The sequence below is a fragment of the Herpailurus yagouaroundi genome, unplaced genomic scaffold (genome assembly GCF_014898765.1).
Source record: "Herpailurus yagouaroundi ecotype Mexico unplaced genomic scaffold, PumYag 77, whole genome shotgun sequence".
Lineage (NCBI taxonomy): Eukaryota > Metazoa > Chordata > Mammalia > Carnivora > Felidae > Herpailurus > Herpailurus yagouaroundi.
The window spans coordinates 18,627,341-18,652,081 of NW_024412388.1; the positions used below are offsets into that span (position 1 = coordinate 18,627,341).

The 24,741-nt window shown below is 58.9% G+C and overlaps 1 protein-coding gene across 1 annotated transcript in view; it reads right to left on the reverse strand.

The window, feature by feature from the left end:
- Window positions 1-2,373: 2,373 nt before the first annotated feature.
- Window positions 2,374-24,741, reverse strand: part of RUNX3 (RUNX family transcription factor 3) — a 59,073-nt gene continuing 36,705 nt past the window's right edge. The window contains exons 5-7 of the mRNA XM_040465171.1: window positions 21,049-21,153; window positions 10,102-10,260; window positions 2,374-5,447 (exon numbers count right to left, since the gene is read on the reverse strand). Of these exons, the coding sequence (XP_040321105.1) occupies window positions 4,924-5,447; window positions 10,102-10,260; window positions 21,049-21,153 (788 nt within the window). The 3' untranslated portion in view covers window positions 2,374-4,923. The remainder of the gene's footprint in view (window positions 5,448-10,101; window positions 10,261-21,048; window positions 21,154-24,741) is intronic.

Genomic DNA, 24,741 nt, shown 5'->3' on the forward strand with positions numbered 1-24,741 from the left:
GCCAGCTCCCCAGCCCTCGTGGGGAGGAATGGGGGGCACTCTGGGTTTCCACGAGGAACAGTTCATTCTTTCACGCTGGCCGCCCCCACCCCCGTTTGTCTGACAGCTCATTTCATTTACGTCCCCCAAATGAACCAACCCACTGAGGTCCCATTCCTTGCTCACGTGGCAAAGCAGGCGGGTGTCCGGTGTGCCTGGGAGCCGGCCCCTGGGTCACGCTGGGGGCACAGGGGTGCCTGTGTTTATGGGGTCTGCGTCCAGCCCCGCCCGTCCCCAGAATACCCATGATGGCCCCACAGCTGTTTCCTCAGACCTCGGGCACACGTCACCATCTCCGGCCCCGTAAAACCCTGCCAGGACGTCCACCTCTCAGAAGAAAGGCCAAAGCCATCCCCATGGCCAGAATCCCAGCAGTTGCAGGACTGTTCTGAGGTGGGCGGTCGGTGCTCTGTCTGGGGGCCACGTCAGCCCTCAGGAGGTGCCAAGCACAGCCCCGTGCCCACGAGGTCACCTCCGAGGCCTGCTCTCAGCCCATCGCCAGGCCCGCGGCAGGCTGTGGGGTGGCCGTGGGGCTGGTGAGACTGTAGGCACCGCGCAGCCCACAACGACTCCTGGAGCCTCTGAAAGGGAATCCTGGAGGCCAAGGGTGTCCCAGACCCTGGGACAAAATGGCCTCCTCCAGTTGGACAGGACACTTCACGTTCTAAGCTCCTGATGGTGCCTCAGGGGAGGTGGGGGCGCCTGACCGGGGCTCCAGGACGCTGGGGTTGCCGAACTAGGTTTGTCAACCTTTCCTTCAAGCTGTGTAAACCCCTGTCCCAAAGCAGGGCCTTTGGGGATCACGGGACCTGTGATTCCACTGTGCACTCGACACAGTGTGTGCTCAGGTACTCTTTGAATTAAAAAAAGGAAGCTCAGAGGGGGGACAGGGACCTCCCACTGCCACATAGCTGAAGGGGGTAGGTAAGCAAATCCTTCTTCCCACGAAGACATTTCCCAGGCCCTTCTGAAGATGAACCTTCCACGGGTAGGAAGCTCCTTGGAACAACGACCCTGAGGGGACGCTCGGTGCGACCCATCTGCTGCCACCTGCAGGCCACTGTGGTTACTGTGGCGCTTCTCACACAGCCCTCAAACCCTGGGACCCCTGGGGGGGGGGCAGGGGGGTTAAGTCCAGGACTTCTTCCTGCCTCAGTTTCCCGCCTGGGTGCAATGGTCTGTGCCTGCTGGGTGAAGGTGTGGAGCTTTGCATCAGGGGCTCTGGAGGCCACAGCTCCTCTCCCATCAGCTGTGGCCCCAGTGTGGCTGGTGGGGAGGGGCTTGAACTGTGGTCCCCTCATAATCTCCATCCTTCCCTACAAAGTGACCCAAACAAGCGCATCTATGGAAGCAGAGCCTTGGCCTGTAGACGCTGCTTCAGGCCCAGCCCCGCTCATCCCGGGCAGACGCCGCTGGGAGCACGCTCACAGAGAAATTCTGCAGCGGTGGCTGGGGCTGCTGGGAGCCGACCTGCCACCCCCTGGAGCCCAGGGGGTGCTGCAGGGCAGGGGGCTGGGATCAAGGCTTTAGGCCGAGGAAATGGAAACTTCCTGTCGGGTGTTGGGTTTCAGGCAGACCGACCTAACGGAACGGGGGCAAAGCCTTGGGATTAGTTTTGAAGTATTTCCATTAGAAAATCGGGTCGGTTTGATGAAAATTCCCCTCCACAAGTCCCGCCTGGACGGGCACAGTGGGCCAGGCCCTTTTGCCTGCAGGGACCAAGTCAGGTCCGCGTGCAGTCACGCCCACAGCCCCCGTCGCCAGCCACAAACAACTCTGGGGAGACGTGGAGCCAGTGACACCCCCTCTTTGCACCTTAGTTGTGCCATCTGCAAACCGGGGGAGCTGATGCAGCTGCCTGCTCTGTAGTTGTGATTGCGGCTAAACTGCCTCCGTTCCAGCAAACACAGGTCCCGGCGCGGGCTCTCACTGAGGCTGTTTTACCTCCTCCCTCCCACCCCGCCCCTGCCCCACTCTGGGGAGCGAGAGCCACATGGGGTACACGGCTTCTACTTGTGAAAAGTCACAGGCCACTTGTGAAGGGGGGAGAGGTGGTGGCATCTCAAAGGCCTGATGTCCCTCTGGGGTGCCAGCCACGCCAGGAAGGGGCCTCACCAGCTGCACTTGCCCAGGGTGGTCTCTGTGGTCATTACTGATGGAGCTGCATGCAGGGAGGCCAAGGCGCTGGGTGCGGGGGTGGGGGGCGGGGGGGGGTCTCCAAGGCAGGGGGTTTAGCCCTATTCCTGTCCCCAGGCCCCGCCCTGTTCCTCCTTGGCCATGGTGGGAGGTCCCCCCACCCCCGGCCCCCGTACACGCAGCCCTAGAAGTCTGGCATTGGGATCCTTCAACACGTCTCCGAGTTATATTATGGTAACAAATCAGTCAAAATTCCATTTTACAGTTAAATAGTACAGAAGACAGACAGTTTACTGTACAAGCAAGTTGTGCATTGAAAACAAACACATCAAGCAAATTATAGTGCAAAGCAGTTATCCACCCCTCCCCACCCTCTTCCCGGCTCTGGGACGGATTTACTGAAGATAGGTGTGTGGCAGGTACTAACACCTCGATGTGACAATATGTCACAAAGGATCTGTACCCGCCACCAACAGGCTTACAGTAACGTGGTATCACAACCCCTCGGTTTCCTTGTGCTTTCTCAATCAGTGTGTTTGCCTAATACAACTTTAAAGCAGCCTCATAAAGGAGGACCCATCTTTAGCAGCCCCTGCTCTCTGTACCCACTATGGGCCTTAGAATCAGACTCGGCATGGCTATCATCACTTTTAGTCAAGGGGTGGAAGGGGGGATCAATTTATTTCCTGTCTCTGCCCCTAGCAGGGCTTGGCTATCGGGAAGGGCTAGTAATCCAGAGTGGGGCTACAAAGTGCTGGGCGCTGGGAACCCAAGGGTGCCTCCCCCCGCGGGCCTGGGGGCCGGTCTGTAACCACAGAGGACAGGAGTGAGCAAGGTCCAAAGGTGATGGGTCTGTAGCTGCTTCCTGAGAAGGGGTGGAGAGCCCCCCTGGGTGTAGGGAGTCAGCAGGACACCCCCTGCAGCCATCGTCAAGAGATGGAGACTGCTTTTTCCAGTGAGGACAGGACGAAAGAAACTGCAGCAGGGGAGGTCTGAGTAAGGTTACCAGAAGGACTTCCTAACTTGCCGGAGTGTGTATCCGGTGTGCATCATCTGGCTGCTGTTACAGGTCGGGGGCGGTACGGCAGGCCGAGAGCTATTACAGAGACGACAGCTAAGGAGGGGAGATTGTCACATCCACAGAGGATGTGGCTGAAACTGACGAGAAACCACATGCTGTCTAGCCCTTAAGGGTTTTCTTGTCCTTTTCCATTTACGCCTTTTTAGAATTAAACTCAGACATGAGACTCTATGCAGCCTGAACCCCGAGGCTTCCCCATTTGCAAGCTAAAGGGGCAATACTTCACCTCTGAGCCCAGGGGGTGCTGGGCTGAGGCTGCTGGGCCCTTTATGGCTTTTCTGTTCCGCCATCACGCGGCCACGGCTCTCCACCCCTACAAATGTCTACGAGCCACGGATGTGAATTCCAGCATCACCTGGGTTTTCCTCTGGTCCCCACCAACGTGGGCCTTTGGTGAAAGTCAGTGGGACGCTTGCTGGAGGAGCATGGCCTCTGGGGGAGGTGTGGAGGGCTTAACAGTTCCACACTCTCAGAAGGCAGAGGGGATGTTGTTTGCTACGATAGGGCTTTACCTGTGACAGACAGTGTGTCTGAAAACATTCGAGGCTTCTTTTTCTAAAATCAGCTTTCGAAACTGGTTTTTGTTCCAGACCGCTTTTGGAGCACAGACTAAAGACGGAGAACTGTCAGAGGCTCTGGCCGGGCCTGCCCACAAGGTTGGGGGTTGGGGGCGCACAGCTTGGCTGGACCTACGTGGGACAGGACGCTGAAATCCGGCCCCACGACCTCTCACCCAATGTCCTCTGCTAGGACCTTTCTGGTCCCTGCGCTCTCTCCAAAAATGGCAATTTCGAGACCAGCCTAGAGGGAAGGGGAATCCCTGGCCCTCCACCAAGAGAACAGAGGGTGAATGCCTTGGGCTGGTAAAGTGCATGGAGGACCTGCCTGCAGGTGTCTTTCCTGGTTTTAGGGACCTGCTGCCATTGGCTAGTCTACTCTGGGGCCTGGGACCCACAGACAGCTGGGGCGGCGGGGGGTGGCTTTGGGCTGCTGGGAACTGTAGGGAAGCCGAGCTGGGTGGGGAGCTGGCTCGGGGGTCTTCCCATCTCATCTCTGCCAGCGATTTCCTGGGCCGCTCGGTGGGTCCCTTCCCCATCTATACAACGAGGAGAAACCCTCTGAGGGGTGGGGAGGCCTTCCAATTCTGACTCAGTTTGTATGAACGTGGAGGGAGGGCTGGGCCCGTGGGGTGGGAGTGGGGGTCTCTGAGGAAGGTGGGGTGGGGCGGGGAGGTCTTTCCAGGGCCCCGTGGGTAGGAGGCCAAGCCATGCGGGCAAACGTCACCTCTGTCTGGAACAGAGATGGTCTCCGCCCCAGGGGACCTGGGCCCCGTGACAGCACCGGGCGTAGCTGGGGACGGCTAGGTCGTTCCGGGGGAGGCGGCAGGAGACTTTCCCCACGTGGGGTGAGATGATGAGGATCTGGGCCGGGGGCGGTGACCTGAGGGAGGTCCCCGCCTGTCTGTACAACGACGTGGCTGGACTACATGCTCTCGGAGCCACCTGCCGGCTCTGGAGCCCAGGATTCGCGGACCCCGGGCCCGTGACCGGCCCGGAGCGTTAAGTCTCATTCCCGTCCGGGGCCTCAGAGCTGCGCCGGCCACTTGTCGGGAAGGTTCGTGGGGCCCCTGCCTCCGTTGGGAGCAGTGGGCCCTGACCCCGGGCCGGTCAGTAGGGCCGCCACACGGCCTCGTCCACGCGGCCCGGCGTGCTCAGGGCGGTGGGGGAGTTGCTGTGGCTGCCGTCCGCCTCCACGCTGTCGCTCTGGCCGCCCAGGCTGGGGTTCATGAGGTTGCCGGCGGCGACGGAGGCGCCGCTGGGGCAGGAGGCCAGCATGCGGGTGGGGGAGCGGTCGCCCCCGCTGCCGGCCACCATGGAGAACTGGTAGGAGCCCGAGGACGCGCCGTAGTAGAGGTGGTAGGGGGACGGGTTGGCCTGGAAAGGCCCGCTCTGGTTCTGCGGGGCCCCCGGGTAGGGCGGCGGGAGGTAGGTGTGGTGGAAGCGGCCGGTGGCCGGCACGCTGGCCACGCTGAGGCTGCCCGAGGGTGTGGCGCTGTAGGGGAAGGCGGCCGACATGGCCCCCGGGTAATGCATCCTGGGGTCGGGGAAGCGGCTCTCGGTGAAGGTCTGCAGCGCCGGGAAGGAGCGGTCGAACTGGCGGGGGTCGGAGAAAGGGTTCAGGTCCGAGGTGCCTGGGGGACAGCAAGGGGGACAGTCAGTCGCAGCCTGACACCACCCCAGAGGCTTCCGGCGCACGGGCCCTTCGCGGAGCCCCTGCTTCTAGATCTGCCTCTGCTCTCACTGCCCTGGGCTGCTCGCGGGCCGGAGCCTGCCTGACTCCGAGGCCGGCCCCGGCAGGGAGGCGGGCGCGAACAGGTGCCCGGGCCACAGGCGGCCCCGGGGGCCTCCCTGGGCGGGCGGAGAGCGGGGAGGGCTTTTCTTTCTCCTCACGGAGTTCTCTTCACAGCCCAGCTGCAGAGGCCTGCCGAGGGGGTGAAGGTGGCCCCCACCTGGGGAAGCGGCTTCTGCCTTCCTCCCTCCCTGTCAATAGCTGGTAAGACCGTGGGTGTGCAGACAGTGTCCAGTGACGCTCTGAGCTTGGGAGCTGGGGCTTGCTTTTACAGATAAGGAAACTGAGGCAGAGAGAGAGAGAGAGAGAGAGAGAGAGAGAGATTGATTTTCCTGACGTGGCGCAGAAAGGACTAGAACTCATCGCGAGGCCGCTGCTTCCCGCTCTCTGCTGCTGGGTGTGCGAACCTCTCCTGCCCAGGTGGGGCTGGTTAGCTTACCTGAGCTCCCACCGGTGTGTGTGTGGGGGGGGGGCGGGGCTGGGTCCCCAGCAGCTGTCTGTCCCCCACCCTCACATCCCTCACCCCGGGCCTGTGTCCGCGGGGCTGTCCTGTAGGCCGGAGCGGACTGAAGGCCAGACAATGATGAGATGCCACCCTCCCTGCCTCAGCAGCAAAGCAAGAGGGCAGCCAGAGGGGCTTAGCGGCCTGGACCCTGTCTTAACCTGGAGAGACCCAGAGTCCAGCCCAGGCGCTGCGCTAGCTCCCCCGAGGATGGCTCCCCGCTAGACTCCGAGACAAGGGCATCTCAGCCTCTGCCCCCTACTCTTATAGTCACAGACCCGCCAAACCTCAGCATTCAAAGGGGCTTCAGGACGGAGTCTAATCCCTTCAGTAGGAAAACTCAGGCTCAGAGAGGGTGAGGCACTTGCCCAAGGGTCACACAGCACATCAGACCTGGCACAGAATCCTAGAGTTCGGGTTCTGAGCCCTGACAGGTGTCTGATAGGCAGGCAGCTGTCCCATCTCTGAGGCAGCACAGCACCTGTCCTGGGTCTGACACTTAGTAGCTGTGTGTCCTTGGGCAGGACACTTAACTTTCCTGTGCATCAGTCTTCCTACATGAAAAATAGAGACAATAATAGCTCCTGGAGTTAATGCACGTAAAGTGCACAGACCGGACGCAGAGCAGAGGCCCGAGGAGGGTTGCTGCAGTAGCTGTGACCCTCTGTGGCTCTGAGTACCCAGGAGAACTGGCCACTCCAGGGGCTGCAGAGATAAGGCCCTCCCCCTGGTCCTTCCTTGTACCCTGGCCGAGGGGGTAACTCTGGACAGCAGCAGAGAGGTGGGTGAGCCCCTGGCAGTGGTCCTGAGGGCAAGCCTGTCTGGTCCCCACCCCTCTATGCCACCCACCAACTAGGACTCAGGAGGAGACCAGTCGCTGTCACCCGGCCAGCTCTAGGCGGGCACTGCCTGCTCTGAGGACGGAGAGCTGCGGGTACCCTCGCGCCTCTTGATTCCCCAGGTCTGCCCGACATGCCGTGTGATGTCAGGTGAGGCCCGTGACTTCTCAGGGCTTTGGGGTCTTCCTGACTCCACTGGGGAGAGCTGCCTTAGCAGCGGGCTCTAGTTCTGGTCCTGGCTGTGAATCAGAAGGGAACAATGCTCCCAGGCTCGAGGTGGGTGGATGTGGGGACAAGGGTCCGGATGACTGCAGCCTTCTGGAACATTCTAACAGGTCCCTTAGCTGGTCAGTGCTGCCTTGAAATGTAAGGGGCCAGAGGTGCCTGGGTCCCCACCCTCGTCCCAGAATGCCAGTGCAGAAGGCCCTGTCGGCAGTGCCTGGCACCCTGAGCAGAGCCAAGTGTGGGGTTGACAACTCGCAACTCGACTCTGAGCCCAGGAAGTGAGTGGTGCCCACCGGATGGGAGCCGCATTCTCCAAACAAAGGAAACCCGAGCAGGGGCCCCAGGATGTGACAGTGGGGCTGCAGCCCAGGACACACAAGGCTGTGCAAGGTGGCCCCGGGTCCGGTGCGTGTGGCCTGTGGAGACCACGCGGCCCTCGGAGTTGCCTGGCCTGCCACTGTCCTCTCCTGCGTCCCTCCCGGAGCGGTGGGGGAAGCGTCTGCCCTCAGCACCCCTGTGGCTGCTGCCCCCCCACCCCACCCCCAGCCCAGTAGCCCCAGGAAACCGGAGCTGGCCAGCTGTGGAGCAGCCAATCCCAACACTGGAAGGAAATGTTTATTTTCTTCTCCAAATTGCCCCAGCTGCTGCATGGTGGCTGAATGAGCCCTTTGAGCTGTGAGAAGCCCCCACTGTGGGCCCACAGCTGAGGGGGCCGGGGGCTGGGGTATGGAGGGCTGGGGGCCTCGGCACTGCTTGCTAGTGACCAAAGCCAGGGGGGTCAAAGGGCACAAGGGGCATCAAGAGAAGCGGTTGGTGGGGGGGGGGGGGGTCCTGAAAATGATCCCAGGATAGATTCTGAAGGCAGAGGCTCATCCCACCAGAGGGGGAACACCAATGAAGGGACCCCAAATCTAGCCCTGCTGACACCCCTCTGCGGCCAGTACTTTCTTCCTCCCACATTACAGATGAGAATACCGAGGTTCAGAGAGGTGAAGGACTTTGCCTAAGATCACGACCGAAGCCTGGCACAGCCCCTAGCCAGGTCCACCTGACTGCAAAGTTCATGCTCCTTTCCTGGTCCCGGTCATCAAGGGCCCTTCCTTCCACTCCAGAGAGGACAAGCCCGTGGATGGGGAGAGCTGGCTGGGGCAGACGGACACAAAAGGCTGCTGTGGATGATTAGGGAGGGGCTGGGGGCCCTGCTTCAGGATGCAGTAGAAGGGGAAGGACCGGGTCAGCCCTGCCCCCAGAGTGCAGGTAGGGGTTCTGGCCTGGCCCTCAGGCTCCTGTAGCCACATCCACACAACTGTGGCAGCGCGGAGGGAGGCTTTCCTTCCACAGGAGCTGCTGGACAGGAAGCCACTGTTTACTCTCACCTTCTAGATTCCGGGGCTCCCTGGGCCCCAGCTCTGCCTGTAGCAGGGAAAGGCCTAGAGTGTTAGGCTACTGTACCTTGACAAGTGCTGGCCTGTGGGAAATGGAAGCATGCACAGCTTTGGGCAGGGGTGGGCCATGAGCCCAGAGAGCAGAGTACCTCCCACTGGTTCTTGAGGTCAGACCCTTGTGCAGGAGCCCCCTGGGCTCAAGAACTACTGAGTGTCTCAAACTCACCAGCCCATGGGTCTTTCCCCACCCTGGGGGCTCAGTAGGGCCAAGAGTGGAAGCTTCCCTCACCAGAATAGAAGGGATCATCTCTTCACCCCGAGGGACTATTGTAAGTCCCCCTGCCACTGCATCATGCCTGGCGGCAAGGTCTCTCTTAGTGGAGAGCCCCAGGAAGCCCTCATATCAGCCTGGAGCATGGAGAAGGCAGTCAGTTTGTGCCCCTACCCGGGCTCTTCCTGCTTGGGGCCCCCTTGTCTGTGCCCTCAGAAGTGCAGGAAGCTCCTGGGGGTAGGTGCAGTGGGGCCCTTGGACCTGGTCAAAGGTCCAAAGTTTTGGGCTCTGTGACCCAAGAGTGGCCCTTAATCTCTTAAGCCTCAACTCGCTCATCTGCCAGATGGGTTCTAAGCAGGCCGAGAAAGAACAGTCACATCAAGCAGCAGCAGCTGGCCCTCCCGCCTCTGTCCAGCACTGCTGACCAGGGCTCTCGGCCTCTGCCTGGCCAGGGGCCAGCCTCGCACGGTCCTCTGTGCCCCGACCCGCTGGCTGAGAGGGCCCGGAGTGCAGAGTAAATACTCACCACCCAGCCACTTAGTGGGCACCTGCCATGTGCCAGGCATCCCGTCTGCTCTGCAAGGCCCCATCGTGCCTGCTGCGTCCACCCAGGCAATGGGGACAGACACACGGTCTGGGGGCTTCGGCCTAGATGCCTCCCTCCTCTTCTGTTTGGAGAAACTCCCTGGGGCGGGGAGGGGGTTGGGGGAAGGGAGGGCTTTCCCCAGGGGGTGCTGTGTGTTTCGGGGGCTGCCACATCACTTTGCTGTTTACGGAGGTTGTCTGAGTGCAGCCCTGGCATTTGAACATCTGACGCCCCGGGGCTGAGGCAGCCACCACTGCCTCTCTTTCAGACGACACAGCAGAGGCTCCGGCGGGGGCCACTGGGACTGGTCTGTCACAGGCTCCTTAGACAAGTCGTGCCCCAATTTTAATGGGTACACACACGGTGGGATTAATGCCCATCTCCCTCAAGGGACAGGGAGTTCCTGGAGGGCAGGGACCGTGTCTATTCATGCTGACCCTCCAGGCACGGCACATGACCCGTGGTGGGTGTCAGTAAGCGTCTGCTGAGTGAATGAATGAAGGGCCCAGCCCAGGTCGGGGCACATCCCTAGGAAACACCTGTAGGAGCAAATGAGCACCAGCGACCTCCTCCAAAAAACAAGGCGGTGCAGCGAATGACCTTCAAATGAGCTTTCGGTCCGGAGGCGCAGGACCACGCCCCGGCCCCCCCGTCCGCCTCCCCACTGCCCTTCCCGCCCGTGCCGCACCTTGGATGGGGGTCTGGGCCTGGCTGCTGAAGTGGCTGGCGGTGCTGATGGAACCGCGGGGACTGGGGGCGCTGGGCGTCACGCGCATGCGCAGTCGTTCCAGGTCCCCGAAGCGATCGGGAAACGCCTTGGTCTGGTCCTCCAGCTTCTGCCGGTGCCCTGCAGAGAATTGGGGGGGGGGAAGCCCGTCAGCAGCTGGTTCCTGAGAATCTCAGGGGGACGGAAATGCCTCACTCTGCTTGGGGGGGGGGTGGTGAGGTTCTCCCTGACACCTCTGCAGGGACAATCCTCAGGTTACTACCGACCTCTTTTCTGAGGTTCCCCAGAGACCTCGTGCACAGAGAACGGTCATTATGGGCTGCCCTGATGGCCCGCCTCACCCCTACCTGCTGGAGCAGGCATATGTGCTCTTCTACCTGGCCTGCCTCACCCCTACCTGCTGGAGTAGGCATACGTGTTCTTCTACTTGAACCTCAACAGCCCACTGTGCAGCACAAGTGTAAACTGAAGCAGCAGCCGTGTGAAATGGCTCAGGTGGGCTCCCGTGGGCGTGAGGGAGAGAGCCCGGGGGCAGGGGGTGCTGCCACCCTTTACCTCCCCCCCCCACTGCAAGAATAATTGGCCCTGGCCTGGGACAGCTGGCTGCTCTAGCCCTCAGCCGTCCCGAGACCCCCCAGCACAGCCCTTGTCCTCGCCGGGCCCGACAGAAGGGAAAATTCACCGGGACGTGTGGAGGAGGCATGGGGAGGGCCCGAACTCCCACCTCTGAGTGGGAGCTGGGGACAGGGGACCGGGGCACCTGGCTTGGGGCATTACACGCGGAGAGACTGCTAGCATCTGCCACCACTTCTCTGCCACAGCCCACCCGGGGAAGGGCCCCAGCCTCGTCTCCTAGGCCCCAGAGGTGCGGGCAGGGCTGGGGTGGCCATGTGCCTGCCTCTGTGCAGCTGGCTGAGGGCTCCCCGCATGGCTTCTTGAATGACATCGGGTTTGTGGGGACCACCCCTCCCCTGCCACACCACATTTTCAACTATTCGTTTTCCATTTCATAAGCAACACATGAATCTCTACAAAAACAAACGCCTTCGACCCACCCTAAACCCCTCCCCAGAAATCTCCATGTGATCAGTTTGGGGGTCTTTCTTTCCAGCCTCTTTTTGGTTTCACATGCATGGAAAACACAGAGCAAGTTTCTCCCGAAAACCTCTGGAGTGGTCTCAGGCTGGTTTATCGTTCTGTAACTCGCTCTTCCAGCCAGGTGGACCACCTGTCTCCTGACCTGTAAAATGGGGGGAGTAACCCAGCCCCACAGAAACAACAGAGCTCCTGCTGAACCTCGGGGGGCCTCCTTGGGGCTCGGTGGGGGCTCAGCAAGTACGAGGAGGGCTGATCACTATGGCAGCAGATGTCCCTTGTTCCTGCTGGTCACAGCCCCTGGTGGCTGCCACTCGCTCAGCCAGTCCTCTAGGATGCTTAGGTCGTCTCTCCACTCTCCTTCACATGCAATGTCCCTGTCACGGCCCAGAAACATCCCTATTCACACCTCTTTGTGTCTGGGGATCTCTCCAGGCACAGACACTGGCATGGGCTGATCAGTCAGACACTAGCCGTGAGCCTGACACCCGAGGCTGGCCTATTCCACTCCAATCAACCCTGAGGGCGGAGGCCAGGCCAGGCAGGGAGGCTCGGTTCTCTTTTTTACCAAGAGGATTGCAGCTCAGAGAGGCGAAGAGGCTTGTCTGCAGTCACACAGTGAGGAAGAGGGAACGACGTTTTGGATCCGGGACCCCTTGGAGAAGAAGCATGGGGAGGGGCTGAGGGAGAGGGAAGGCTTGCCTGAGTCCTCGGGTCTGCAGGGGCATGCCGAGTTTTCTAGATTGACAAGGGGAGAAGAAGAGGGAAGTAGGTAGGGAGTGAAACAGAACTCCTCGCCATCCCTCCTGAGGCCTGGAAAATGGCATCCTGGGGGCCTGAAAAAGCACGAAGTGACTGTTGACCTCCCTTGGGAATGAGGGGACAGAGCTGGAGGCCTCAGAACAGGTTTGACTTCTGATTTTCAAAATGGGGATGCAACGGATTCTGGCACCACAGACGCCCAGGCTCCCTGCACACCCCTGCCTCGCACGGGCATCTGAGGGCTCTCGGGGAAGAACTTGGAGTCCCGGGAGCCACGGTGGGCTCGGCAAGTCACCAAGGAGCCGGGAACCCCCCTTCTCCTCCCAGGAGGCCCCAGGCCTGGAGCCCAAGGGACATTTGTCTGCCGCGGCCTCCCAGGACCCTTGGCAAGGGGGGAAATGTAGGCTGGGTAAGTTCAGCTGGAGCCAGGGCTACGGGCTCTGAGGCCTCTGGGGGCCGGCAGGCCACGAATGAGGCACTCGGGGTGGGTGGGGAGTGAGGCGGACTGGAAGAGGGAGTCCTTTGCAGGAGGGGCAGTTGTCCCCCGGTCCAGCCGACGGGTGCCCTCGTGGGGGTGGACCCAGTGTTGCCAGACCCACCAGTTTGGCAGGAGAACAATAAACTTGCTTTTATGTGAAAGCTCCCATGCTTTCTATGCTGGCAATTCACTCCAATACCGAGAAACAAAACAAAACAAAACAAAGAAAAGGAAAGAAACATCCCAAACCAAGTCATAGGATGTGTCCTGCTCAGGGGCTGCCAGTTTATAGCCTCCAAGTTCGAGATTTCAGAGTCTGGTTGGTTGTGTAACCTTAGCCCCTGAGGGCTGCTTCATGGCTACCCCTCAGGAGGTGGTCTCGAGGGGGGTGCCGCAGGGCTCGGCCCTGATAAGCCTCGGAAGAAATGTTAGTTGCCGTTGCTGCTGCGGCCACCGAAGAACCAGCAGGGTGGTGTGGACAAGCTGGAGGACAGATGAATTCAGAACGATCTCAACAGGCAGGAAGTCGGCCGGATAGACGTGGAGACTGCAGACTGACCTGAGAGCAGCTTGGGTGTGAAGATTCTGGGTGTCTTAGTCGACCACAAGCTTGAAGTGAGACAAGGGGGGCTGCACAAAAACTCGTGCGATGCGTCCGGCCTCCTGATGATCGCCATTGTGGAACGAAGCCCCGTTTCTGAGTCACGCTGTGTACGCGGCATTTGTGGCCCAGCGGAAGGAGGGCAGGGTTCGCAGCCAGCCTGGGTTCGAGGCTGGGCCCAGCCACTTGTGCAGCTTGGTGGCCTCACTCAAGTCACACGCCCTTTCCCCCACCCCAAGCCGCAGTGTCCCCATTGTGGCCACACAAGGTCTATAAATGCCCTCCAGCTACATGGGTTACTTCTGTACCCCAGCTCCTGCCAAGGGAGGGTGAGATTATCACCCCCACGTCAGAGATCAGGACACCGAGGCCACGACGGTAAGTGTGGGACAGAAAACGGGGACAGCAGAGCCAGCACTGGCGCGCAGACCCCTGAGACCAAGTCCCTTGACGCTTTCCTTTTTGCTCCCACTGTACAGATGGGGCTACTGAGGCTTCCAGAGGAGCTCTCTGCTATGTGGTCGGTTTGGGCTAGAAGTCAGGTAATCTGGCCCCGAAGCATATACTCCACCGCGCGCTGTGCTGCCGTCACAAAGGGCCCGCCCCCTGGAGTGTGGGAGTTCTCACAGGGCTTTGGGAATTGCTTCCTTGTTGCTGGGGAACAAGGGAGGGGCAGGGGGAAGCTGAGGTGGCTCCGCGTGGCCCAGGCGCCGGAGAGTCTCAGAGCCACAGGGCCCCGGCCTTCACACTTGGAGCAGAACGGAACTTCCTGTGCCCGAGGAAAGATGGGCCCACAGAATAGACCTCTTTCATTTGGCCACCCACAGTGGGAGCCGGTGGTGGTGGTGGTGCTGGTGGGCGGGGGGGGGTGGGGGTGGGGGGTGGGGGGGCTTGGCCTCGCTCACTGGGTCATCTGGGGCTCAGCCCTTTCACAGCGTGCCTCAGTTTCCCCTCTGCACAGCTTGCTCACTGGGGCCCCTCTAATCTTTGAGAGTCCCTGGCTTAAGATGACCACTACCGGTGGGAGCCACCGGCCATACTCGGGCCTCCAGAAGAAAAGGAGGCAGGGTTGCTTGCTCCATGCGTCACCCACCCCCCACGCCCCCACCCCACCTCTCTCCTCTTGCTGCTGCTGTTCTTAAGAGTTTCTCAAGTATGCTCTGCCTCTCACACTTCAGAGCCACAGCTCAGGCACAGCCCCCGCCAGGAATGCTTTCCTGTCCTTTGGGGTCACCCCAAGAGCCCCTCCCTGGCAGGAAGACCCCTTGTCCCAGCACCGAGCCTCTGCAGCACCCCGTAGGCTGAGAGCAGCAGCTAGCGGTGCCGGAAATAAAAACAGCAGCCCCTGCTTGCTGAACGCTCCCTCCACTCCGGCGTCTAAGGTGTTGACATGCGTTGCCTTGTTTCACCCTGCATCTTCTCACTGTCCCTACTTTACAGGTGAGAAAACTGAGGCTCGGTGAGGGGCAGTGACGTGTCTGAGGTCACACAGATGGCTTGAGGCCACCTTCTCTCCCTGGAGTCCATCCTGAAAGCAAGGAGCCTGGGTTTTGACAATCATGGGCTCCAGATAACGGGTGTTAGGGTCGAGCCCAGGCCCAGGGCCCAGGGCCACTCTCTGCGGGCCCAGGAGGATGGGCCTGGGAAGAAGAGGAGAGGGTCTCGGTGGACTCCACCAGGAGCCCCGCCCTGCTCTGCAGCTCAGTGCTGAGCGTCCAGCTCTCTAACCACACTTTGCTCTGACCCACCAAGTCCCTCTCCTCCTCTGGGCCTTAACCACCACAACGGTCAAGTGGTTTTCATACTACCTAACCCCCAAGGTGAGGATAAGCTGCAGGACAGACCCTAAGTGTTTAAAAGTAAAACACTTTGCAGGGAGGATGGGGGCCACCTGGGTAAGGCCCCACCTTGGCCCACCACACCTGTCAGCCTCCAGTAGCTGAGCTGAAGTCACTGCCGGTCCCTGCAGCATGCCTCGATTAGTGCTGTGACCCTCATTTATAGGAGGCCGAGGTCCCAGTGGCCCAGGCCTGGATGAGGCAGTTCTCACCCACTGGGGATCTTGGGCAGGTCACCTTCTCCCTCTGGGCCTCAGCTGTCTCATCTGTAAAATGGAGATCACATTGGAACTCCGAAGGGTGTGGACAGGCTTCAGGAATTAAGCAGGTGGTCTGGCCTAGGCCCTCAAGGAAGGCGTTCTGGGCGCCATAGTTCTTCCTTAACGTGTCTATACGGTAGGCGTGCCCAGCCTCGCAGGGGTAGGAGAAGGGCCAGAAGCGGGGGAAAGGAATATTGCGGCCCAGCCACGCTGAGTGATTCACCCAGGGTCACACGGTGCTGGAGGAAGAGAACGAGGGCTGGATTCTGGGCTGGGGGCTCCCTTCCCACCAGTCCCTAGGCATCCTTCATCACCACCAGCTGGGCCGGCACGGGGTCCCTGCACCTGCCAAGTACCTGGTGCTTCTTGGGGACCGTCAGGGCCATCCCCCTGCCTTCGTGCTGCCCCAACACAAGTCCCCGTGATGAGAGCGGCAACCACTTTTGCAGGCACCTACGAGGGGCCAGGCACCGTGCTAGGTGAGCCATGCATATCGTTTATAAGGGCCATAACCCTCTGAGGGGCTGCTACCATCACCCCCATTTTACAGGTGGGAAAGTGGAGGTGCGAGGTCAAGGTCAAACCTGGACCGGTCAGCATGTTGCACGAAGCTTGGCGGCCGAGGTCTCGGCTTCCCAAGCGCTCCGAGACAGGAGAGCTGGGCTGACTGGCGGTGAGGTCTGACTGGCAAGCGACCAGCTCGGCGCTCGGCCTCAGCTGGGTGGGAGAGGGACGGGGAGGCAGGGGACAGGGGACAGGGAGAGGCAGAGCCGGGCACAGGAAGAGCGGCGGCTGCCGGGAACAATGTGGGCCCCAATTACGGGGCCCTTCACCCATCCGAAGCCACTCAGCTGCCTCCTCGGCTGCCTGGCCCGGCTCTGGTGCGGTCACAGCCCAGACACAGCAGCCACTGTCCGCCCAGCTGCGGGGTGGGGCCCCCGGGCCCCAGGCCCGCTCTGTGGCCTGTCAGGAGATTTACACCCGACTCTTAACAACCGCGGGGAATCGCAGGCGGGTGCTGGGCCCCGGGTGGTCTGCCTTGAATCGGCCCCCTGTGAGCAGATGAAAGCCGGTCGGTGGCTGGGCTGGGAAACCGGCTGGCCGGGGGCCAGCGGGCAGGGAGGCAAGCGGCTCCCTCCCAGGGCCGCAACTGGGGCTTCCAGCAGCCTGGGGTTGATTAGGGGAGCCCGGGAGGTCTGACGTTAACCCCTTCCCTCCTGCTGGGTGCACTCCCCTGGGGACCTAGGGGGTCCTGGGAGTACGGGCCTCTCCTCAGAGGAGTTGCCTCTCCTCAGCCCAGGCCTCCCTCTACCTCCCCACACCTGGAGTGGAGACGGAAATTGTGGCAACTCTAGGACCCTGGAAGGCCCCGCTATGGGCTTAGGGTCACGCTTCCTGCCCGTGCCCTCCGGAGCCTGTTTGCTTACTTCCTTCAGGCCTCTCTGGTCAAATGTCACCTCCTCGAGAGGCCTCCCCGGTATCCCCTCCCTGCCCACATCCCATCCCTGTGCGCTCTACCCCTCCCCCCGACTTTGTTTTTCCCCATAAGACTTCTCACAACCTGAGATTAAGTCGCCTAATCATTTAGGTACTTCGTTTATTCAACACATATTTACAGAGCACCTACTAAGCGCTCACGCCTGCATTCCAGGGTCTATGCCCGCACGTGGCAAAGCAGAGGAAAGAACTTCTGCCCCACGGAGCGTATGTAATAGTGAGCGGAGATGGGAAATAAATGACATAAATGAGTGAACTCTATTGCATCTTGGAAGGTGATCAGGGTTCTAGGTAAAAATCAAAGCTGGCAAGGGGTGGGTGCGTGTGCACGATTTGAAACAGCATGACGGTGGTGGGGGTCTCACTGAGAAGTTTGAGTAAAGCCTTCATTCAGGGTGGGAAAGCACAAGCCACGCATCTGGGGGTGTCTGTGTTTCAGAGAGAGAGAACAGCAGTGCAAAGGCCCTGAGGCAGGGATGTGGCCGCCCAGTATGAAGACCAGCCAGGAGGCCAGGGTGGCCAGAGTGGGGTGAGCAAGGAGGATGTCAGAGAGGAAGTCAGGGGGTAACGAGCACAGATCACGTGGGGTGCTGTGGCCACAGGGACAACAGAACTATTTACACCATCTTTCCCCACCTCTAATGTAGAAGACCCAAGTGGGACGGAGCCTGTCTATTGGGCTCACTGTGGCATTCCCAGTTTCTAGGACAGTGCCAGACACATGAAAGGTGCCCAGGAAAATATCTGTTGAAATCATTCCATGTAATTTTTGGGAAGAAAGGGCCCACAGGCAAGATGCTCGAACTGTCCCCCTTTGCCTCCGGCCGGATTAAAAACTTGGGTCCTACCCTTTCAGGTGCCAGCACCTGCTAAACCCGGAAGATGGGGTGAGTGGTTCCATGCCAGAATCGCCAGGCACCGGACTGCCTCCTGCCTGAATCCTGGACCCTGCTCAGCCACCTGCTTTTTAACCAGCCCCCGGTGACTATGAGGGACACCAGCATTGAGAACCTCAGAAACCAAGGCCACACAGGCAGGAAGCCACCAAACTAGCCTTCAAACCCAGCCAGCCACCTGGCTGCATATCGGGCATGCTCTGCAGAGCACCAGAGGGGAACGACCCAGCCACAGAACCCACAGCTGGGCCTCAGGGATCTGCAGACTCCTACTCCTTGGCTCCCAGGACCAGCCCCTACTCCCACCCCCACCCCACACAAGGCTCAACCCTCACATGGGGTTGGGAGTCACAAAGCAGGAGAAAAACCCAGAAAGGAAATCCTGTGATAATCCGTGAGGGTTTGGGTAATTCCTGCGGGCTGTGCAGCTGCAAGCTCCTTTAACGCTCAGGACAACTCCCCAGAGCAGATGCTACTATCCTCCCCATTTTACAGATGAGGCACAGTGAGGCAGGAAGGCCCTTCCAAGTGGCCCTCACTTCCCTGAGCCCCAGACTGGAGCCCATGGGGTGCACTGAAACTCACCCTTGGGCAAGTGGCTCTGCCTCCTGGCCTGTCTCCTCCCGGGTGGTTGCAGACCTGTTAATGGGGACCTGGCACACGAGGAGTGCTTGGTGACCAGCAGCATTGATCGCGTCTCTCACCTCTTACAGGTGGGGAAACGGAGGCCCGGAAAGGAGGAGGATTTGTCCAAGGTCACAGACAAGGCCAGGGTGGGGATGGCAGCCAGGGTGCGGGTGAGACCTGACCTGAAGGCCTGGTGGGCGGGGGCACAGGCAAGCAGGCCCTCAGGACGGGAGACCTGGAGAACTGCCTCCTCCCACAGCTGCTCTTCTCTATCAATAAGCTTCTGCAAAGATTTTGTTTGAACAAGTCTCTTTAATGAGACTTAAAGACCTAGAGAGGGGTGCCATTTGCCTCGGGTCACACAGCCAGCCTGGCCTCGGACTCCGGCCCATCTCCCGGGGCTGGCTTCTCTTTCCTTCCTCTTGCTGTCTCCCCTCCCTCCGGCCTCGGGTGCCTTGTCCTGTGCAGTCCCCTGCCGACCCCCGCCTCCCACTGCCTTCCCCTATCAGCTCACCCCCAGAAGGGCTGTCTCAGGTCTGGGGACCCCAGGAGAGAAGAGCCGGCAGGGGATTTGAACTGGGGGCTCCCAAAGGCAGGGCCACACCCCTGCCCTTATCCAGGGCCCTCAAGGCGGGGCGGGGGGGGGGTGGGCAGCTCTGGGCTGAGAACGGCTGGACATGGGGGGTTTTGAGGGATTCCAGGCATTGCTGGGCCCCTGGGAACCTTCCTAGCAAGCTCTAAGACCCCCTGCCACATGCCTCTATGGACTGGGTGCTCACTGCTTTGTGGAGTGGCTCCTAAGTGCTGCATCATCGCAGTGAAGCCGACTGTGGCTCCCGTCCGTCCCGATTCTGCCCCTGGAGACAGAGTGGTGTGCCACCTGTTTGATACCTTTAGGGCCATGGCTTGGGCTGCCCCCCTGCCGCGGACCAAGAGTCACCACCCACCGATGGTGCTCGTGGTGGAAATGCACGGTGGTGGCCAGGTGCTGGGGATAACCGAACACCATGGCTCCAGTGACTCACCAGGACCCTCCCCCTGCCACAGCCAGATGCTATCCACATGCCATCACTGGTCTCTAGGCCTGTGGTGTGGGTGGTAGCACCCCACTTCCTGGAGGCAGGGGGGCTGAGGCTGAAAGAGGCCAGCAGTTTCCCCAACATCCCCAAACAGGCAGGCTGTCTTCCGCATCCTGGTGGCTTATGGCTCACAAGGGTTTCCCAGACATCACCACCTCGAGACTCTTAGGGTCACTGACTCAGTTCACAGGTGACAAGACTGAGGCCCAAAAGACAACACGACTTGTCCAGGGTCATGGATCCCAAGGCCAAGGGCACGGGCCCATCCACATCCAGTCCCGGCAAGAATCCGGCCAGAGCAGATGCCTGCCTTTGGGTCTGAAGACCATATGAGGGAGCTAAGGGAGGCTGGAGGAGGGGGCCCTGAGGGCCTTCAGGGAGAGTCATCCGGGGACACCAAGCCCAGCTTTAAGCCTTCCCCAAGTGGCCAGACACCGGAGTGGGCCCCAGAATTGGACAGATGGGGAGCTAGGTCAGTCTGATTCCCCAGGAGGAGGGGCCAGCCCTGGGTGGCCCTCACTGACGACACCCTGGCAGAGCCCCATCTGTTCTGAGCCTCCTGGGCTCTGGTCCCCACTCTGTCTTCCTGCCCCAAGTCCACCCAGCTTGGAATGGAAATCGACGACGACTTTCTCTGGGAAGACAGGGCCCCTCCCAGCACCAAAGGCCATGGGAGGCCCTGGCAGGTTCTCAACGTCCCCTGGCCTGGACTCTCTCCCCACTGGAACTGGGGTGACCCTTTGGCTCTGCTGTCGTAAGGATCCCAATGGACAATAAATGTGAGAGGGTTTTCTAAACTCTAAAGGGCCACGAGTAGGAAGGGAAAGGCAGGGTAGCTCCCGATACCACACTGAGCATGTTACAAGTTGGGGGGTGGGGTGGTCCAGAATGAGCACTCTGGTCAGGGCTCAGAAAGCAGCCAGTCCAGAAATGGCCAGCTGGCCAGCTGGTTCTCTGTTTCTTTCAATCATTCATTCATTCATTCATTGATTCATTCATTCATTCACTCATTTAGTGAACACAGACCTCTGGCCCATTCTGTGGCAGCTGCCCCTCAAGTGCCCATAACGTAAACCTGCAAACAGCATTATCCTTCAGCAGGCAGAAGCAATTAAACACAAACTCTCTTTGATGCTAAAAGGCACACATCAGGACTCCCTGCGCATAGTAGGTGCTCAGTAAATATCTGCAGAATCAAGTTCGCATTCTTGAGTGTGGGTTTTGGGGTCAGAGTGCCCAGGCTGCGTGTGACTTAAGTCACATACTGAGACCCAAAGAAAGTTTCCAAGGAGGGGATGTGGCCTCACAGCCAGACCAACTCCTGTTTTTGATGGCTCCCTCCCTCAGCCACTGGCAGAGGAAGCTGGGACGGAGTAGAGCAAACCTGGCCCGACCTCCCCCCACCCCCAACACTCACAAATACCCTATTGGAAGACTTTTCCATCTAGTTCCTTTCCCTAACAGATGCCAATCACAAATCCATACTCTCTCAGCTGGCTGTCAGTGGGCAGTCCTGGGGGGGGGGGTCAAGCTGATTCTGCCATTACCCCTTCCTATGGTCCTTGCTGGCCTCCAGCAGTCCAGGGATAAGCACAGAGGGTTTGGGTTTATTGGCAGGCACCCGGAGTGTGCAGGGATGTAGAGCCCAGGAGTGCAGCCCCCTGATGAGAGCGTTTCAGGGGACCACTGCCATCTGTCTGACCTCGGCTGCTGCCCTTCCCCCTGCTGGACCCTCCTCCCCACTGCCCAGCGGGCTCAGTGGCTCGGGCACTTACGTCTGGGTTCCCGGGGTCCATCCACGGTCACCTTGATGGCTCGGTGGTAGGTGGCCACTTGGGTGGGGTTGGTGAACACGGTGATGGTCAGTGTGAAACTCTTCCCTGGGGGAGGGGAGTGGAGAATAAAGGCAGGAGGTTGGCACCTGGAGCTGTTAACAACACCCCGTCTCCCTCCCAGAAGGGGCAGATCTCTCTCCTTCGAACATGGGCAGAAGATGGGGCTCTGGGTGAAGTTCCAGCTGCTGGCCTTGGCATTCGGGGCCCCAGGAGGTCTGGCACCAACTTTATCACCTTCCCCCTCCCCATGCTCTGGCCACCCTGCTAATTTTCTCCCTGCTTCCTGGCTTTTGTGCTGTTCCTTCTGTCCAGCGACCCTTGCGATTTGGGGGTGGGGAGCACCCCACGTATAACTACAAAAATATGTATAAAAACATATTTTTATACATATTTTTTCCTAAAGCTAATGAGTGATCTTTATGGAAAATTTGGGGAACACAGAAAAATCACCCACGGTTCAACTAGCCAGGAATAAACACTATTAACATTTGGGTGTTTTCTCCTCTAATCCTTTTTTGTGTGGGTTATGTGTATTTACAGAGTTGCAATGATACCAAAATACATATTTTCATACCCTGGTTTTGTTTTCTTTCATTTAACCTCACATCATAAGCACTTTCTCATGTCGTTAAAAATTCTTCATAAACTTCATTTTTAATGGCTGCAAAATATTTCAACTCACAGAAGCCTCATCGTTTATTTATCTGTCTTACTCTCTGACGCCCCTGCTGACTTCTCACTGGTGTGTGCAGCTGGGGCTGAAAAGGGGCTGATTTGGGAGCTGCCGACATTTCATTTGTACACGCAACTGTTATTTCCAGAACCCTGTTCTATTTTTAGACAGACATTTGGCTCCAAAGTCTCCATTCAAAATTCCTAAGAGAGGAAAAACTTTTAAAATGATAATTTTTTTTTAACCAGTTAGAATAAAATGAAAACGACCTTTCGTTTATAAAAATCTTTGTCTCCATCTCTGCTTATTTCCTCAGAAAAGATTCCAAGAAGTGGTGAGTGATTTCATCGCAGTCAGAGGGTTGGGACGTATTCAGGGGCATTGATCTCTCTGGCGAGATGGTGCTCCAGAGAGTCACCGTGACCGTGACAGCTGTCAGCGCGGTGCCATCGGCAGCATGGCCGCCTGTCAAGGTGGAAGGAAGATCTTACTGCCCCTGACTCCGTTTGCCTTTTGGCCATGCCCAGTGAGATTGAAAGTTTTGACACGTTCATCCTTTGTCCCAACCCAACGCCAACTATCGCCTCGATGTTCCTTTATGCTTTCCTATTGGCATTTCGGCGCCTTTGAGAGATCGCTCTGCAGTAGCCTCTGAGCGCTTTCCCCGCCCTTTGTGTGGCCATCAGTTTCTCAGCTCAGTGGCCTTTCTGTCTTGAGATTTGCTTTTTGCCTTCTGACCCCGAGCTGGTTTGCATTTCCAGTGCTTCCTCTCGCTGGTGCTTTCTCCTACTGTCTTATGTTGAGGCGGGTTTCCCCATGTAACAAGCGAATCAAGGCTTCCCCTCGATAAACAGCCTTCTTCTCTACCTTCTACCTCTAATTCTTTGGCTGTTCTGGGGGTATAAGTGGTGGGTGGGGTATGAGGTCAAGATTCTCCTCAAAGGGCAACCCAATTCTCCTCTCACCTTCGCTGAAGTAGGCCTCTCCTCTCCTGCCCTCTTCTCTAGTAGCATCAAAGCCCCCACACGGACTGAGACTGGGGAGGGTGCGAGGGGAGCCTCGCTGATCCCCTAATGCCGGCCTCCTCCTTCTCTGCCCCTGAGCACCCCTATCTCTGCACCCCAGTTGCAGACCCAGGGGCTCCCTAAGGGCAGGGGCCTGTGGGCCACGGGCGGGCACCGAGGGAGGCAGCCTGAGTGGACCCCTCTGCAGCCCCTGTACTCCCGGCAACTCTCCAAGGCAGGCAGGCAGCCAGTCTTGATGTCCCCGCTTCACAGGTGGGAGAGGAGCTCTCAGGGCAGGGAACGCTGCGTAGCGGTTCTCTTTGCACGGCTGGGTCCAGTGATCCATGAAAACTCTAGCCCCCGAAACAGGAGATCCAGAGCGGAAGGAAATCAGGCTTCCAGGGCCCCGGCACGGAACCCTCGGGCTTCTGAGACACCAGGGGGTGGGTTACATTGAGGTGCGGCTCAAACTGGGGAAGAGTGGGGCCTCTCTGGAAGAATTTTCCTGAGCCAGTCCGCTGGAGGCAGGGACGGAAATGCAAACAGTGCCTGCTCCTGGACTCCAGGGTCCGCAGAAATCTAACCCCTCACGCTCAGACCACAGGGGCACTTTCCACGGTTTCTGGAGACTGGAAGTGCAGAAGGTCTAGGGAAATGCCAGGCCGCAGGCTCCCTGCCTACCCCCTCCTGGGACCTGCCTTCCCTCACTCTTTGGTCCCTTTTCTCCTGGACTCCTCCCCCTCCCCAACCATCTGGGCACTTTCTGGGGTGGGGGGGGGTCCCCAGGCCTCTGCCACTTCCAATGCCTCCTTGAACCGCCGGGTGCCAGGCTGGATGGACCCCAATTATTGAAGTGCTCCTGCAACTCTCTCTGACTCCACTGAAAAGTCACCTCCTCCGTGAGGCCCTCTCTGGTCACTTTATCAAAAGCAGGCATCTTAAACCTGGCCTCCGAGGCTCCTCCTCAGAATTAAGTGGGCCCGTGAGCAGGGACAGGAAAACAAAAATGACAATTGTATTGTCCCTAACCTCTGGCTGCAATTTAGCATCTCCCTCAAGTATGACCGTCGGCAGCAAACCACAGAGGTATTACAGAAGTTCCTGTGACCTTGTCACCAACAGACGTCACAGGTATTTACATATCACATTACTGACGTTGCAAATTTCTCTAAATATCTTTTGTGCTCGTCACGACCTCAGAATCGTGGTCGTCATCAGACCCATTGCCACATCTTACCATTTAATACGCTAATAAAGCAGCACATTTATCTCAATTTTAAAAGACATTTTGCTAACTATGTTTTATTGTCATTGGTTTCCATTGCAATCCTTTGTGTTTTATTTGATTCGGTAAAACACATTATTCTGAAACTGTCAGGCGGGCCATAGGGTAAAAAAAAAAAAGGAAAAAAAAAAGGTGAAAGACCTCAATCTGAAGCATCAGAGACCCTCTCGCTCCCACCCTACCTTGGGAGGGAGCTGCTTGTCCCTTGTTCACTGCTGCGTCCCCAGCCCCAAGGACAGCATCTGGCACAATAGGAGATGCTCAGTAGATGTTGGTTAAATTAAGGGAGAGACGACCGTTCCCATTTTGCAGATGAGAAAACTGAGGCTGATAGAGGGGCAATGAGTCATCCACGTCACACAGTATTTGGGCAGGGCCCAAAAGGTTAGAATGTGCTGGGGCCTGTGCCCCCACCGCATACTAAGGACCCGCTCCTGGGGAGTGGGAAGCCCCCACTCTCACCAGGCACTAAACGGTAAGCCATCCCTGAGGTCATCGGCCCTTCTCAACAGTTTACCCCCACCTTTCCAGGCTTGGCACCATCGTCCTGGGTACCCAAAGAGAGGAGGGAGGGAGGAGTAGCTGCCCTGTGGGGCCCTGAGTGACCCCAGACATTCCCGTAGGAACGGGGGGGGGGGGGGGGGGCGGGGGGCCCTGGACCAATCAGCACA